The sequence below is a fragment of the Conger conger genome, chromosome 14 (assembly GCF_963514075.1).
Source record: "Conger conger chromosome 14, fConCon1.1, whole genome shotgun sequence".
Lineage (NCBI taxonomy): Eukaryota > Metazoa > Chordata > Actinopteri > Anguilliformes > Congridae > Conger > Conger conger.
In genome coordinates this window covers 24,514,827-24,529,522 of record NC_083773.1, presented here as the reverse complement: position 1 = coordinate 24,529,522, position 14,696 = coordinate 24,514,827, and the positions used below count along the sequence as shown (strand labels likewise).

General features: G+C 42.0%; 1 protein-coding gene across 2 annotated transcripts; it reads left to right on the top strand.

The window, feature by feature from the left end:
- Positions 1-1,827: 1,827 nt before the first annotated feature.
- Positions 1,828-13,612, top strand: eno1a (enolase 1a, (alpha)). 2 transcript variants are annotated; one of them, XM_061218908.1, is made up of 12 exons: positions 1,828-1,978; positions 3,454-3,548; positions 6,498-6,593; positions 7,900-7,958; positions 8,317-8,386; positions 8,704-8,837; positions 9,427-9,649; positions 10,685-10,882; positions 11,720-11,921; positions 12,231-12,339; positions 12,694-12,752; positions 13,126-13,612. In XM_061218908.1, exons 2-12 carry the CDS (start codon positions 3,464-3,466, stop codon positions 13,193-13,195), a joined length of 1,305 nt encoding a protein of 434 aa, XP_061074892.1. In that variant the 5' UTR covers positions 1,828-1,978; positions 3,454-3,463; the 3' UTR covers positions 13,196-13,612. The 2 variants fall into 2 exon arrangements, with proteins under 2 accessions (XP_061074892.1, XP_061074893.1); XM_061218909.1 differs by lacking the exon at positions 7,900-7,958 and adding an exon at positions 7,531-7,589.
- Positions 13,613-14,696: the final 1,084 nt, after the last annotated feature.

Genomic DNA, 14,696 nt, shown 5'->3' with positions numbered 1-14,696 from the left:
CCTAATGCATTAAACAAAATCAGAAAAGCATCAAGTTTGTTCAACAGTCCCCAAAACTATAGAATTAAATTAACATTTTGCTCTGCTTGAGCAGGTTTCAGCCTATTTGGCATTCTGTTTAAATGAATGACAAACTGTTTGCTATGCCTGCATGTTGTATTGTTATTAAAGTGTGGAGGGTTGGTCTGGGGGTGGGTGAAAGGTGTCCTTTTTGTGCCTGAGTTGCACCTTTGTGACATGTGAAAGTTAGAGACAAATGTTATGTTTATTGACAGTGTGTTTGCAGCTGGGGTGATCTTTTCTACGGGAGAGTTTTTCTGTGGACCAAGTTACAGGTTCCAGCAGTGGTGCAGGATAGTACTGGTTTAAATTGTAGATGGAGAGGCAAATCTTGAAATGTGGGTCACTCACAGGAATATGGTGAGTGGTTGTGGCTCCACGGTTTTGGTCATGTTTAGGGGTTAGGGTAAATAAAAAAGAGATTGAAATATATTGAGGTTGATTGTGATGGTTTTATATTTTTGCTGTTTTTATTGTTTAGTTATGACCTGGGGGGGTTGTAAATAGGGGGTTGGTGAAAGTGTTTGTGTCTCAGCAAAGGAACATCAAAGGTCGAAGTCAAAAAGTGTAACTCGTCTAGGAAGCCACTGTGATGTCAACACTCAACAAATAATAGATTAGTAGGTGGGCTGTGTGAAAGAAAGATTCACTGTAGATTCAAATGAGGTACAACGCAGCTTTGCAACAGTTACAATAACGGGAAAACAAGAGAGAAACTTGTGATTGGGGACAAGGCTAACTCAAACTTTGATAAGAATAAGCAACAAGTAGACCATATTCTGTGATGCTTCCGGTTATTCAGCAAGGGGCCATGCTCTCAGAAATGCACAATATAAAATTCAAATATATTAAACTGAAAAAGCATGACTTGTCCATATATGGTCTCGAGTCGGAGAGAGTCAGAGCAAGTAACAAAAAAAACGTTGATCGGACAAAATCTTCCACAGAAAGTAGAGGACTGAACAGAATCTTCCGCAGTAGGAGTATTAAGTATCAAACCCCTGGCAATATAAAATAATGTGCTCTAAAGAGACTTGCTTCGTAGCGATGCGTGACATGTGTAGGTGTAAATAAGTCTCCTCCTTTTGGCTGCCAAATCTCGGATGTATCTGTGTTTTAATTTACTCAGAGGTCCTAAACGAAAGGTGGCAAGGATTTCCACGACAGCTACATTCGTAAAGTCACGATATATTTATATATTTCCAGTTTCAAAACGTTAATAATGAGCACCACAGAGCAGACCTGGAAGTGGAATTTTCCATCACGCCGGTTCCCTTTTACTCACACCAGTCTATTCATCATCCGTCTCTAATAAATGACCGTTGTAAAATAAATATACACGACAAAACGAGAGCCAAACGTTTCTGACTGTTCTATGGAAATTTGGTGACCACAGAATGCGGAAATCAAATCAAATCTTACTCATAATGAACGGAGACTGGGTTTATTCACTACAATGACGCACTTTTCAGTTTGTGACTCCCTGCACGTACAACCGATCTCAAGTAAAAATCCATCTCATAACGTCACGCCCTCCTTGTCCAATTGCCATTGGCTGTGGCTACAACGTCAGACAATTGTATATCTTCGGTTTCCCAAGCGTTTACATTTTAAAATCGACGATATATCTGTGTACAGTTTCCTCTCTGCAACACAAACCATGCAACTGTTAAGCACCTGTTAAATCTGAGATTTTGTTTAATAACTACACTGGTGATTTAAACCCCCGCATCCAAAGACTTGCCCTCAGTAGGCGTTTATCTGGTGTGTACAGAACCAATCAGGTTGGTCGGAAGGCGTGCTCCGTTGACTTCACTGATTTTTTTGCACTACAACGGCCGCTCCTGTTCTGTCAGTCTGTTCTAGTTGAGGACGGTTCTGCCCTTCCGCTCTCCTTCACCTTGCGCAGTTAGATAAGGTAAGCACTTCGAAGAACTAAACCCTTGGAATGCTGTTTATTTGGGATACATTCACAAGACATATATAGCCTCATATTGTACATTGGCCTCATGCAAAAGATATTATCATTCATGCTTTCTCGTTCGCTAGAACTTCTAGCAGTTAGCAAGCTATGTCTGCTAACACGAAGGCAGGTTGCAACCAACTCACTTGCTAGCAGTGTAGTTTCTAAATGTTCTTGGCGGTCACAATTTATGGCACGTAAATGTATTTTTAGCACAGCGGGTAATTCTGCGGATAACGTTACGGTGATTGAAGAGGCGTGAACAGCCCAGACAGCCATGCTTCGTGGGGATGTTCCGGGTATTCATATTGCGTGCCAGCTACTTGCTTAGCTACCAAATTCGGTGTGGCTACCATGCAAGATTTGGGACATTTTATTGCTAGTTTAAACCCAAATTTAACCTTGTGTATAGATTTGTAGGACAGTTTTTCTGGGGCCATATATAAGTAGTAAAGTCTACTCAGAATCCTAATAGTAGGCTAATGCAATATCTAAAAATGCCTACTGTCTATGCTTGCTAGCCAGATAAAAGGTATGGCTGGCTGGGAACAATTTAATCAGTTTTGCTCATATGTCGTGATCAAGCCATTTTATTTGCTCCACGTGAGTGTTACGTGATAAGGTGGCCTGTAGGGTACGTACCGACGTGGGTGGGGAAATCCTGCCTGCAAGCAGCTATAAAAAAGCAAGTAGATTGTTAGCAACGCCTGCTTCCTGAAATGAGTCAACGGCAGGCATTTTGCTCATTCATTCCCCAAGATTTACAACTAACTGTTCATTGATGTAGCTACGTTTTCAACATATTAGTAATTTATGATCTCGTCAACTGCTAGCGCTGGCATATCGTTGCTACAGCAACATGTGGCTGACTTTATAAGGGCAAGACGGTGATCACAATTCAATTATTAATCACTCTTTCGATGCAGTTACTTGTACAATCGCTAGCGAGCAGGCCGACCGTAAGCTATAGCCCATAGTCGGTTTATTGTAAATGCAAGATATTCTCAATGGTTTTGTACTCGCTCATTTTAGATTAACAGTGTGGAGGTGTATAAATAACTTCGCTTTGAACGCCAGGGCTCTGCAACTGTACTGTGCATGAGAATTATGTCATTATCTTAAGCATATTAGTGGTGTGTAATTTGCCAGGGCCCTGGGTAGACTGCGCTCACTGTTATTTTAGAGAACAAGTCCGTACTATGTTGGACATGACTACAACTAGCTACAAAAAGTTGGTAATAATGAGACATTCTGTATGAAGGGTTTCATATTTAGCATTGTAAAATACTAAATACCATGCCCTCCCTCCCATTTCATGTAAAATAATGTTCCAGGCAGAGAAGATGCAGTACACGGTGTAGCAAAGTGTTTTATCCAAAGTGAAAGGTAGTGAAGCAAGTGTACAATTCAGACTTGTCTCTCTTCTACAGGTCCAGCACCATGTCCATCCTGAAGATTCATGCCCGTGAGATCTTTGACTCCCGTGGGAATCCCACAGTGGAGGTAGACCTCTACACCAAGAAAGGTAGGCTGTGGGCCGATTTATGCAAAGAGGTTTACGCATCGTGACTCCTGCTACAGTCTAGAGGTCCGAAAGAATGGAAGTTCATTTTGGCAGGTTTAATAATTCAGTTAATTGCTTGCAGGACATCAAGTGGAAATGTCTTTCAATTCAAATAAAAAGGAGACCTTTATTGTGTGAGGGACCAGAGTAACCTGAGATAATTTGAAATTGAGAGCAGCCTGTCTGCTGCAGATGATGTCCTAAAGATAAAGAGCAAACTGTCTTGAACAATTGATTTTGGTTCTGTTGCATGTAATGGCCACGCCTCTCACTGCTGATGGTCTGGTCCCCATTGGAAGTACAGTAGACTGGAAAAAGGAGACAGACTGGGGGCTGGATAAAAATAGCCCATGTAATATTACACATCCCCAAAGGCAGCCATTTCCGCTCATGATTTTACCCCGAGAACCATGAAATGTCAGAAGAGAGTTTTGAGGCCCAGCCTATGAACTCACAGAAGGTGTGGTTTTGAGAAGGTAGCCCCACCCACAGATTGACATCATCCTAATCTTGGCTCCTTTGTCAGAATGAAGAACATCAAGAACAATGAAGATTATGGCGCTTGTAGCAGTATCATTTTTGGAATTAGTGAAAAGACCAGCCCCAGTAACAAACACTGACTAGTGTTGCAAATTTCATTTTTGTAGGGAACTGCAAATGAGTTCGCTATCAAAGAGCTGTCATGTATGAAGTGAGAGACTCCGACTCCAGAATTGTTCCTCTGGCAAACATGACTCATGAACTAATTTCAAATGCCATTACTCTAATACACCACTGATCCTGTGGTGTAGGATGACCCCTATTATACCAGTCACCTACAGAGAGGCTGGAATACTAGCTATTTATTTATTATGAAAATAATGCAAAATGGGACTTCCATGATTTACATTTGAACTGTTAGACCAATGGAAGTTGGCTCAGTGCACTTCTTGGTCATGGAAACTCTTTTGTAAAGCTGTCCTACTTCTTTTCTTTTCTTTTTTTTTGTGAAACAAAGGTTCACCAAACGTCCTTAGAAAAGACTAGACTGTTAATGAGGTCAGATGCATAATTGATGTGGATAGATAACCAGCCCAAATCTCCCTTAAGATGCGACACGGCAGTGAAAAGAGCTTCATTTGTATACTGGTTGGTGCGTTCCAGCTACAAGGCATGGTGTGCGCCAACCCTCACCTCTGACTGCCTGCCAGCTTTCTCCTGGCAACCTCTCTGAGTTGCACAGGGGGTTTAATTGTTGGAGCATAAAGAATGGCAGTCACCCAGATATAATGGGTTTCTATTGCGTAACCTGCACTATATTTGTAATGTAGCTACTCGGAAAGGGGTCCCGCTTAGAAGCACACCGTTTGGTACACGACTTTCTGACTTGTGAGCATGCTAATCCTAAATGAGTCAATACAGGATTTCCTTACTTTTTTGATGGAATGGAATTCACTGGGTGTCAGGTAGATTAATGATTAATGGCAATTTCAAAGTCCTATGAATATGTCTATATGATTATTGTGTTTAATCCAGCAGTTTTTATGTGCGGTCTACATGTTTATTATGTATTTATGTTATTAAAGTCCTTGTTACAGCGGTGGACAGCTTGGAGGGAAAAAAAAAATATATATATATATATATATATTACACAAAAACCAAAGAAACTAGGGTTGATCATTGCTAATTTCAGACCTTTTACAGAGGTTACGATTATTGTAGACCAGTGCAGCTGTAAGATGAGCAATACTCTGCTTTAATGTTTAAATTAAATTTGCTTAAAATGAGTTAAATGCTGAACATAGTTGTTTTTTTGTTTTTCCACATTCTTTCCCACTTATGGATTGTCTGCATTTATCCTTTTCTGTATGCTCAGTGTAAATGCAGCCATATTTCTTAAATGAGAAAATATAATGATAAGAATACATAGTTTAAAAACTAATCCCAAAGGGGACCCACAGTTCTTGTTTTGTCATTTTAAAAAGCTTTTCTCTAAAAAACAAGAGAAAAGCTTTTCTCAGTTTCAGAGGTTTGTCTTGATGGTGGTATCATGGGCCATTATTAAAGACTGGTGACAGTGGGAGTCTTGTTCATCTGTGACTCAGATGAGTCTTATAACTTCAGATGAGTCTGTTCTGTGGTTAAGCTCTGGATTCAGTATTGGTTTCTTGTTGACTGACAGTCTGTTGATGAGGGTTAATCATAGGAAGCTGCAGAACCTAGACTTTCCATACACGTGCGTACACTCATGCAGCACGCATACGCACATGTTGGAGCCAGAAGAACAGGCTGAGGGCCTGGCCAAGCTTGCTCAGACAGGATGGAATATATTCATTTCATGTGCTTGAAAAATTTCCAAAGGGGATCCTCTTTTATATAATGTGGGCCTGGCCTTTCTCTGATTGGATCTTTTTCATTCCCATTATTTGCATGAAAGGACCCCTCACATCTTTGTTTATTAATTTAGTAATATACAGTGCCATTCAAACGTCCGGAGTGATTTTTGAATGTATTTTTGCTATATACTTTGGAAGCCACTATTTGATAAATAGAGCCACATGCCACATGTCCACAGACCTGTACCATCTAAACCTGTTTTTGATCATTTTAACCACTTTACACTGTCCCTTAACATAGTAATAATGGAATGCACTATATAGACTTGGCATAATAAGAATACTTCTATCAATTTTCTCAGAGCCATTGTGGTGATCACTGAGCCCACTGTCTGTACATGGTGATGGTGCCTATAAAACAATTTCATTCAAGTAGGTTAATCTTGGTTAAACTCACTCGTTCATCCACAGATAATCAGGGTGTGTGATTGTTGCTCTCTGACTCGTTCTGTTCATTGTCCTGTTTTGGTGCTGTTGTCTGTGCTGTGGTCTACTGTCATATACCCATAATGCTGTTCTTCCTCCTCCCGCTCAGGTCTGTTCAGAGCGGCTGTGCCCAGCGGTGCCTCCACTGGCATCTACGAGGCCCTGGAGCTCCGGGACAATGACAAGACCCGCTACCTGGGCAAAGGTGCGTGTGCTGCCTGCTGCCGCCATTTCTGCAGTTTACTCAACTCCAAATGAAATAAAATGAGATGAAGTCCATTAATATCACTATTATACTATACAGGTTCTTCAACTACAGAGAGTTTTTCTGTCTATTCTTTCCATACTTATGTCTGCTGAAATGGGCAAGCATTATCCTCTTTTTGGAAATACCCATAAGCGCAGGATGGCTGTAACCTCATTATTAGGGTTCTAAGTGAACATCTTTTCCAGTTGAAAAATTGGGAGCACACTAATGTGTACACACAGACTTAAGTTAGTACACACTAACTTTTTTTTCAAGCAAGCACATAGGAGAAAAATAGGAGCTCTGTAGAACCCTGCTCATTGGTCTCATATATGTTAAGTTCCTCTTTTTTGCAAAACGGGAAATTTGTAATATTGGTCAACAGAGCAGTTGGATCAAGGATATTAGGAAATAATTATTCTGCTTCAGAGAGCATCTCCACCCGTTTAATTTGATCAAAGCCATTGAATAACCAGGCATTAGTAGGTTCACTTATCTCTGAATGGGGTACATGCATCTGCCTTCCATCTTTTTTGGGGTCTTCAAACATTCTTGCTGAATATTCATCAACAGCTCCATTGATATGATAAGCTGATATTGTTGATGGTATTTGGCTAATGTTTTGGCCACTTAAATGTAAGAGCTCCCTCAATTATGGCAGTCTGTAGCTCCAGACCAGCCTACTTCTTAATGGGGTATTCAGAGCAGTAGCAGATGCATGAAGGGTCGTGTTATACAGACAGATGGCCCAGTCTAGAGAGGGTGTTGGAGCCTTGCATCTGCTCATGAGGGAGTCAGTTGGTCGGGTGGTTTTGTGCCCCCTGCTTTCTCATTTTCCTCTTCTCTCTTCATTTCAACCTTTACACTGCGCCATCCTTCTCTTCCCTTCTGTCAGGAGTGAAAAGAGCTGTTAAATATGTTAATGAGTTCTTGGCACCCGCCTTGTGTAATCAGGTAATTCAGTGTGTGTGTGTGTGGGATAAGATGCAACAACTTGAGCTCTAATTCATGGAGGCATGAATGCATGGGTTTGATTTGGTTTGGACAACTAACTCGAGCAGGCATTTGTAGACGATCTGTGTCTTAATCTCAACCTGCATATTTTGTATGAATAAATACAATCATTTCCATTGCATTGCATTTTCCCATCTGTATGTCTCTGAGTAGTTGGCCTTGAATAGCTATTGATCTTTGATCGTCTAGTTCTGCCTGCTCTGCATGCTCCCCTTCTTGGATCAGTGATGGATTTGCTTGTTCCTTGCAGGTGTCTCAAAAGCTGTTGAGAATATCAATAAAATAATTGCACCTGCACTGGTTAGCAAGGTAGGAACATTTATTGTTTGACTAATACTCTGGATATGTGATATTTTAAAGCGATTTCTATAGAACCTTAGCTTCCTTTAGTGTATTAGTGACTTTAGTCTTACAGTTGACTTGAGCTTGGTGGCATTGATTTCTGGCCACATGGAATGAAATACGGATAATGCATTTTACATATTTGACTGTAGATTGTCACATTAGAGTGACAGTGTCTGCAAATGTGTGATTTAACCTGACTAATCTCAACTAATTGCACAGTGACCTGGACATGTTGCTGTTCACCACTCGGTGGACTGGAACAGAGATATGGTTGCTGGGGTTATTTCTTCACCCCTGTAACGTGTGAACTCCCCCCCTGTAGGAAGTGTCTGTCCTGGAGCAGGAGAAGATTGATAAACTGATGCTGGATATGGATGGCACAGAAAACAAGGGTGAGTTCCTTTAGCGTTGAGATGTGCTGTGCCATTAGCCTTAGCATTGAGATGTGCTGTGCCTTAGCACATGCGTTTATCTAGTGTGATTACATGGCATACAGCATTTGCTGAAGCACTGTGGGTTATGTACTGTTAAGTACACACAATTTATTGAGGGAATTGAACCAGTAGTCTTATGAGATTAACCACTACACTAGTCCACCCCCATGGCTTTAAAGGCCGTCTGTGACTTAAATCTACTGCTGTAGTGGAAATGTAATTTGAAAGCTTTTTGTGCAGCAAATTAATTTCATAAATTGTTTTACAAATTTCAGCCAAGTTTGGTGCGAACGCCATCCTGGGTGTGTCCCTGGCTGTGTGCAAGGCAGGAGCCGCGGAGAAGGGCGTCCCCCTGTACCGCCACATCGCTGACCTGGCTGGAAACCCCGAAGTCATCCTCCCAGTCCCTGTACGCCAGCACTCACTCACTTTACTCATTTCTCACTTTGTGTTGAACTGTGCCATACTTTTCATCCACAATCAATTCTGCTTGTATTGTACATTCTGTTTATTAACTTAGAGACATCTTTGCTTTGGCACAGTGCAATGGTGCCAAAAGATTGTGAAAGTAGAGAAATCTATTACAGGCCACTTTGAAATGCAGATCCGCTTGGACTCTTTCACGAAGCATAATTACAGTCTTGGGTATTATCAAATTTGACTTGAATTTGTTATTATGAAAGGTTAGTCTATCTGCATCACCATCATGTAAGGGGGATACATTATGCAGCTTGGCGTACATATTCATACATGCCCCTGGCTTCACTGGTTAATGCTGAGATGTCATGAACCACGTAATGTATAACCTACTATGTGCCATTGATCTTTGGCTTGTACAAGCCAATCTAAAGACTTCTTTCCCAACACAAAGTGATTGGTTCATACATTTTTCGGTTCATGAAGACTCATTTCCACCATCAGTAACATGAAAATGATGCAGCTCTCAATGTAACCAATGTATTTTTACAGTGTGAATGTTAATTTTTTTAAACCTTAAGGCATTCAACGTCATCAACGGTGGATCCCACGCCGGCAACAAGCTGGCCATGCAGGAGTTCATGATCCTCCCCGTGGGAGCCAGCAGCTTCAAGGAGGCCATGCGCATCGGCGCCGAGGTCTACCACAACCTGAAGAACGTCATCAAGGAGAAGTACGGCAAGGACGCCACCAACGTGGGTGATGAGGGAGGCTTCGCCCCCAACATCCTGGAGAACAAGGAAGGTGGGACAGCCACATCGGGATTTTTGCCAATTTCTGTTTCTTATACCAGCAGTTTCAGTCTCACAACAGGCAAAAATGACTGCCATCAGGCCTTGGTATAATCATATTTATCTCAATATCTGCTGTAGTCTCAAAGTGGAATAGAATTAGCTCACTATCTAGAACCATAGTTTAAGCCAGTTTATAAAAGTTTGTTCACAATTATGCATTATATACATGCACAAATATCCAGTGATATTACAATACAAAAATCACAATATCATTTGATTGGGGAAACAGGGATGGAAACTGCCCCAAGTGCCTGGGGAACTTGGGGCAGGGGAGGGAGCGGCCATACCATCCAGGCCAGCGCCTGGGGAATTCCGTATCGGGGGCTGGGGGAGCAGATGGCTTCCAAATAAAGCCTTCCACTTGATACTGTAAACTGAATTGACTCCTTGCCACTGAACTGGTTGACCTTTGACCTGCCTGCTGAGGGGCGGTCCTAAAACAGCATTTGCACAGTCAGCAACTGGATAAACACTCCTCCCAAGCAACTGCTGTTGCCAGTATCACGCAGTCGGCCATTTCACTGTTCATCCAGAAAATTTTACTCCAAAAGAACTTCCATCAAGCACCGTTAAATGCCTTCTGTGAAGACTGAACGCATTCGGTTGGCCTGAGCCCTCACGTATTGTAGTTCACTACACTGTCAAAGTCTAATATGGTGTTCTGCATGAAGCCTCCAGAAATATATGTATTAATTCCTACAGTATCCTGCCAGAAGGACATTGTATCTCATATTTTATTATACTGTATTTTTTTGTAAGTTTTTCCACTGCTTTCACAGTCACTGTGGTCTCTCCTGGATCCATGGCAGCTGTAATTACATGAGTTACTGTTCCACAGCTTTCACTCTTCCAAAAATTGATTCATGCTAACATTGCTATATATGCAACAAATATGACCCCAGTACTGTAATATTCACAGAGGCAATGTTAAGAACAGCATGGGCTCATTATTAACACCTCTGCAATGGCTGCTTCTGGCCTGCAGCTCTGGAGTTGCTGAAGAACGCCATCGCCAAGGCCGGCTACACGGAGCAGATCATCATCGGCATGGACGTGGCCGCCTCCGAGTTCTACAAGGACGGGAAGTACGACCTGGACTTCAAGTCCCCCGACGACCCCAGCCGCTACATCACCCCCAACCAGCTGGGCGACATCTACAAGGGCTTCGTCAAGGACTACCCAGGTCAGCCCCTCCCCCGTTTCTCCTAATCTGGATTATTCTTTTTTATGAACTCTTGGAAGCCCAGTCAGGCCCTGCTAATCCTGCTAAGTCATGACAGCCCTCACGCTCGTCCACCACAAAGTCCTGTCATGGAGCTCTGATGAGGTCACTGGTGCTAAGAACAGTCTCAATTCAGTTCAGTTTTATTTGTATAACGCTTTTAATAGTAGACCTTCACAAAGACACTTGACATAATAAACAGAAGGGTCGAAAAATATCAGCCCTAAGCCCACAAATAGCATGAGGTAAACAACTCCCTAGTTGGAGAAAAATCAGTGGTGAGAAACTCTTTATAATATGGCCCATGTCATGGAGGCAGGTCGACTTTCCTATACCTGTGAAACTCTGTTTGAAGAGCTCCCAAGGGCTGAAAAAATAAATAAATAAATAAATAAATAAAATCCCATAAATGCTTGACTTTGAATGTTGGCAATTGAAGGCAATTGAAGCCTCGTCATGAAACGCATAACTCTTGGTGCCTGGAAAATTAGGAAGCTCTAAGGGTCAATTTCATTTGCTTAACTGAGTCCAAACTACAAATTTGAATGCCATTTTTAAATACTGGGATCTACCTTAGGGTATCTGAGGAGAGGTTTAGACCACAGAATGCAATACAACTGGAGCAGCTACTTACTATCTGTGAAATAAAGACTACAGTAGCTATTCCAGTTGTAATGCAGTTCTGTGACTGAGGGGTTCAGTTCTGAGATTTAAAGTGACCATAAGATGATTCAGAGATTCTCAGAGACACATTAACAACCAACTTTGCTGTAATTTGCATTTTTTGTTTGGCCGTAGTGGCGTCCATCGAGGATCCGTTTGACCAGGATGACTGGGAGGCCTGGACCAACTTAACCGGCAGCACAGACATCCAGATTGTGGGTGACGATCTGACAGTGACCAACCCCAAGCGCATTGAGAAGGCCGTGAACGTGAAGGCCTGCAACTGCCTGCTCCTGAAGGTCAACCAGATCGGCTCAGTCACCGAGTCTCTGAACGCGTAGGTCCTGCAGCCACACGCACTGCCACACCATGCTAATCCTGCTCAACGTGATGTTAGGGCTGTTGTGACATACTCAGCTCAGGCATCTCCGCTGCTGGGAGAAATTCTCATTTCCTGAGCGATGTTGCCTAGTCATGCTGCTCTTGCACATCCTGGTGTGATGCAACCCACACTGGTGCACTTCAGACTGACTTTTCTCTTCTGTTTTGTGCATTTTTAGCACATAAGCGCAAAAAAAAAAAACAGTCCTATTTTTATGCCCTGTCTTATGCTGTTTATCGCTCTGTGTCCTCCCCTCCTGTGTAGCTGCAAGTTGGCGCAGTCCAGTGGCTGGGGGGTGATGGTGAGCCACCGTTCCGGGGAGACAGAGGACACCTTCATCGCTGACCTGGTGGTGGGACTCTGCACTGGCCAGGTGAGGGGACCACCATACCTGACACTATCACTCCGCCCATTGCTCATAAGCCTTCAGTCAATACAAACCTGAGAGTTCTTCATGGCTGTGAGAAGCTCTGCTTACAGTGCAAGCTGAAGACATTCTTCCGGTCACATTTCATTATTTTTGATTCTTTGATTACTTGTCATCTGCAGTATATTACTCGATGGTGAACACTACGCATTTCATCTGTCTTTAGAAAATGGAGAAGCCTTTCAAAAATCATTCAGACTAATGCATCGATTAACAAATCACTAAAATTAATATGTTTCTCATTGCAGCCCTTGTTATAATCAAGTGATAATATTATGAATTCTGCATTCTCCCTATTAGATTAAGACTGGGGCACCCTGCCGTTCAGAGCGCCTGGCCAAGTACAATCAGATTCTCAGGTGAGAAGAAGCCTTTTCATGTCTGTTTTTAGCGGGTATGTGTTTTGTACAACAGTGAAGTATGGCCCTTTGGGACACTTATCCACTGTGTCCAGGACCAATAACTCGCAGGCTATTTAAGTATGTTTAAGTATGGGCAGAAAATATGGAGACTTAAGTGCTTAATTCATGTGAATATATAAGGATGAAGACCAATCACAAACAAGGAAACGCTACTAGAAACAAACCATACATGCGAGTCCAAGAATATGCCTTGGCATTCTGACAATGAAATGCACACCTGTAGTCCACATTGTCTGCATACTCTAATTATCCTCCAGCAATGAACCGATAAGTGCTTTTTTTAAAAGACATTTTTTTAATTGTTTGACAGGATTGAAGAGGAGCTGGGAGCCAAGGCTCGCTTTGCAGGCAAAGACTTCAGGAACCCCATGAAGAAATGAGATTCACATCCCAGGGTTAGCTTCATCATGCATACACTCCCGCACCCCCAACCCAAGATAGGTCACTTGTATTTCAGGCGGAAGGGCAGGTGGAATCGGGCGCATTGAAATCCAAGGTCCAAGTCTGTAGGCTGTTGCAATGAAACTTCCCCAATGTCGGTACTTCTGCCCCCTAGGTGTCGGCTTCTGAATAGCACTGGTCCAGTAAGTTGTATTTTTTTTGTTTTCTTTTGTTTTGTGACACTGGCTTTGTTTTTCTTTGTTTTGCTAGTGAGTTTTTTGTGATTTCTGTTGTCTTAATTCTATCTTTAGTAAAGAGAAAACAAAACCATGTGCAATGCGTCACATTGAGGAGATGTAGTGTTGCTGTATGCGTGGCAGAAGACTAAATAAACCTTCCTCTGAAACAGACACGAACACTGTTTTCCTCTTGCTCATTTTATCACCAAAAGGATCAAGTCTAATCGCTAAAGATGTAGTGTGTAGCATACTTTTAGATAATTGCTGGAGATGCACGTGTTCTCTTGAGTCCATTTGCTCATTCAGTAACCTTTGGTTTTGTCATGTCAGCATTTGGAGGACCCAGTATGTCTAGTTGAGAGTTTAGTATGACAGTTTAGCCATGTAGCATTTTACAGGCAAAGCTTGAGCCTGTATTACAAAGAATCACAACAGCATGTTTGCTGGATAGCTGCACTGAGTGAAACCTGGAAGTACTATTTTTACTTCAGATTTGGGATCGTGGTTTTACTTGGTGCAGTTATTCAACTAACTCCGTAATCCTTTGTGATACCGGCCCCTGATCTGGTTTATAAGCACCTCAATTAACTTTTGCTATTGACTCTGGAGGGAACTCGTACAAAGGGCCAGGTTGAAATAAATGTGTATTAAAACACAGGGAAACCATTGAAATTTGCAGTGAAATTATGTTGCACCATTGCTGCATTAAATTAACTATTATTGTGTGCAAGTGGTTAAAATCTTGTGCAGCTTCTGAATTTTATGATGCCACTTTTTCAAAAGTACTTTTGAAATGCCCATTTTGATGTTTCAATTACTGCCCTTGCTACTCTGGCAAGCTTGCTACTACTTCTGCCACAAATACTTTACAGCAGGGGTCTCTAGCTCCAGTCATGAGGGGCTTTGTCCTATACAGGTTCTGTGGGTTCCCTTCCTGCCATTAACATGAAGCACAGGAGGGTGAGAACACACTGAAGATCAAGCCAGACTGCAAAAGGATTTTAGTTTGAGATCCTGGATTCAGCAGCCACACATCCATCTAGTACATACCATTCTATCCACAAGCATTTTCTGAGCCAAATGTCCATACCATAAAAAACCTTTCAATGAGACAATCTTACTTATTCAGCATGAGTTCTTCATGGGATTGATGGTCTGCCATAAGCAGCCGCTATCATAAATGTAAGCCAAATGTAGTATGCAGCGATGATGGATGGTTATAAAAAAGGCCATAATTTATTTTATTCATACATTTATTTAT

Coding starts and splice junctions, on each gene's coding strand:
- eno1a (XM_061218908.1), top strand. CDS start 3,464: ATGTCCATCCTGAAGATTCATGCCCGTGAGATCTTTGACTCCCGTGGG. Junction 8,387..8,703: donor GGATGGCACAGAAAACAAGG/GTGAGTTCCTTT, acceptor TACAAATTTCAG/CCAAGTTTGGTGCGAACGCC. Junction 11,922..12,230: donor GTCACCGAGTCTCTGAACGC/GTAGGTCCTGCA, acceptor CCTCCTGTGTAG/CTGCAAGTTGGCGCAGTCCA.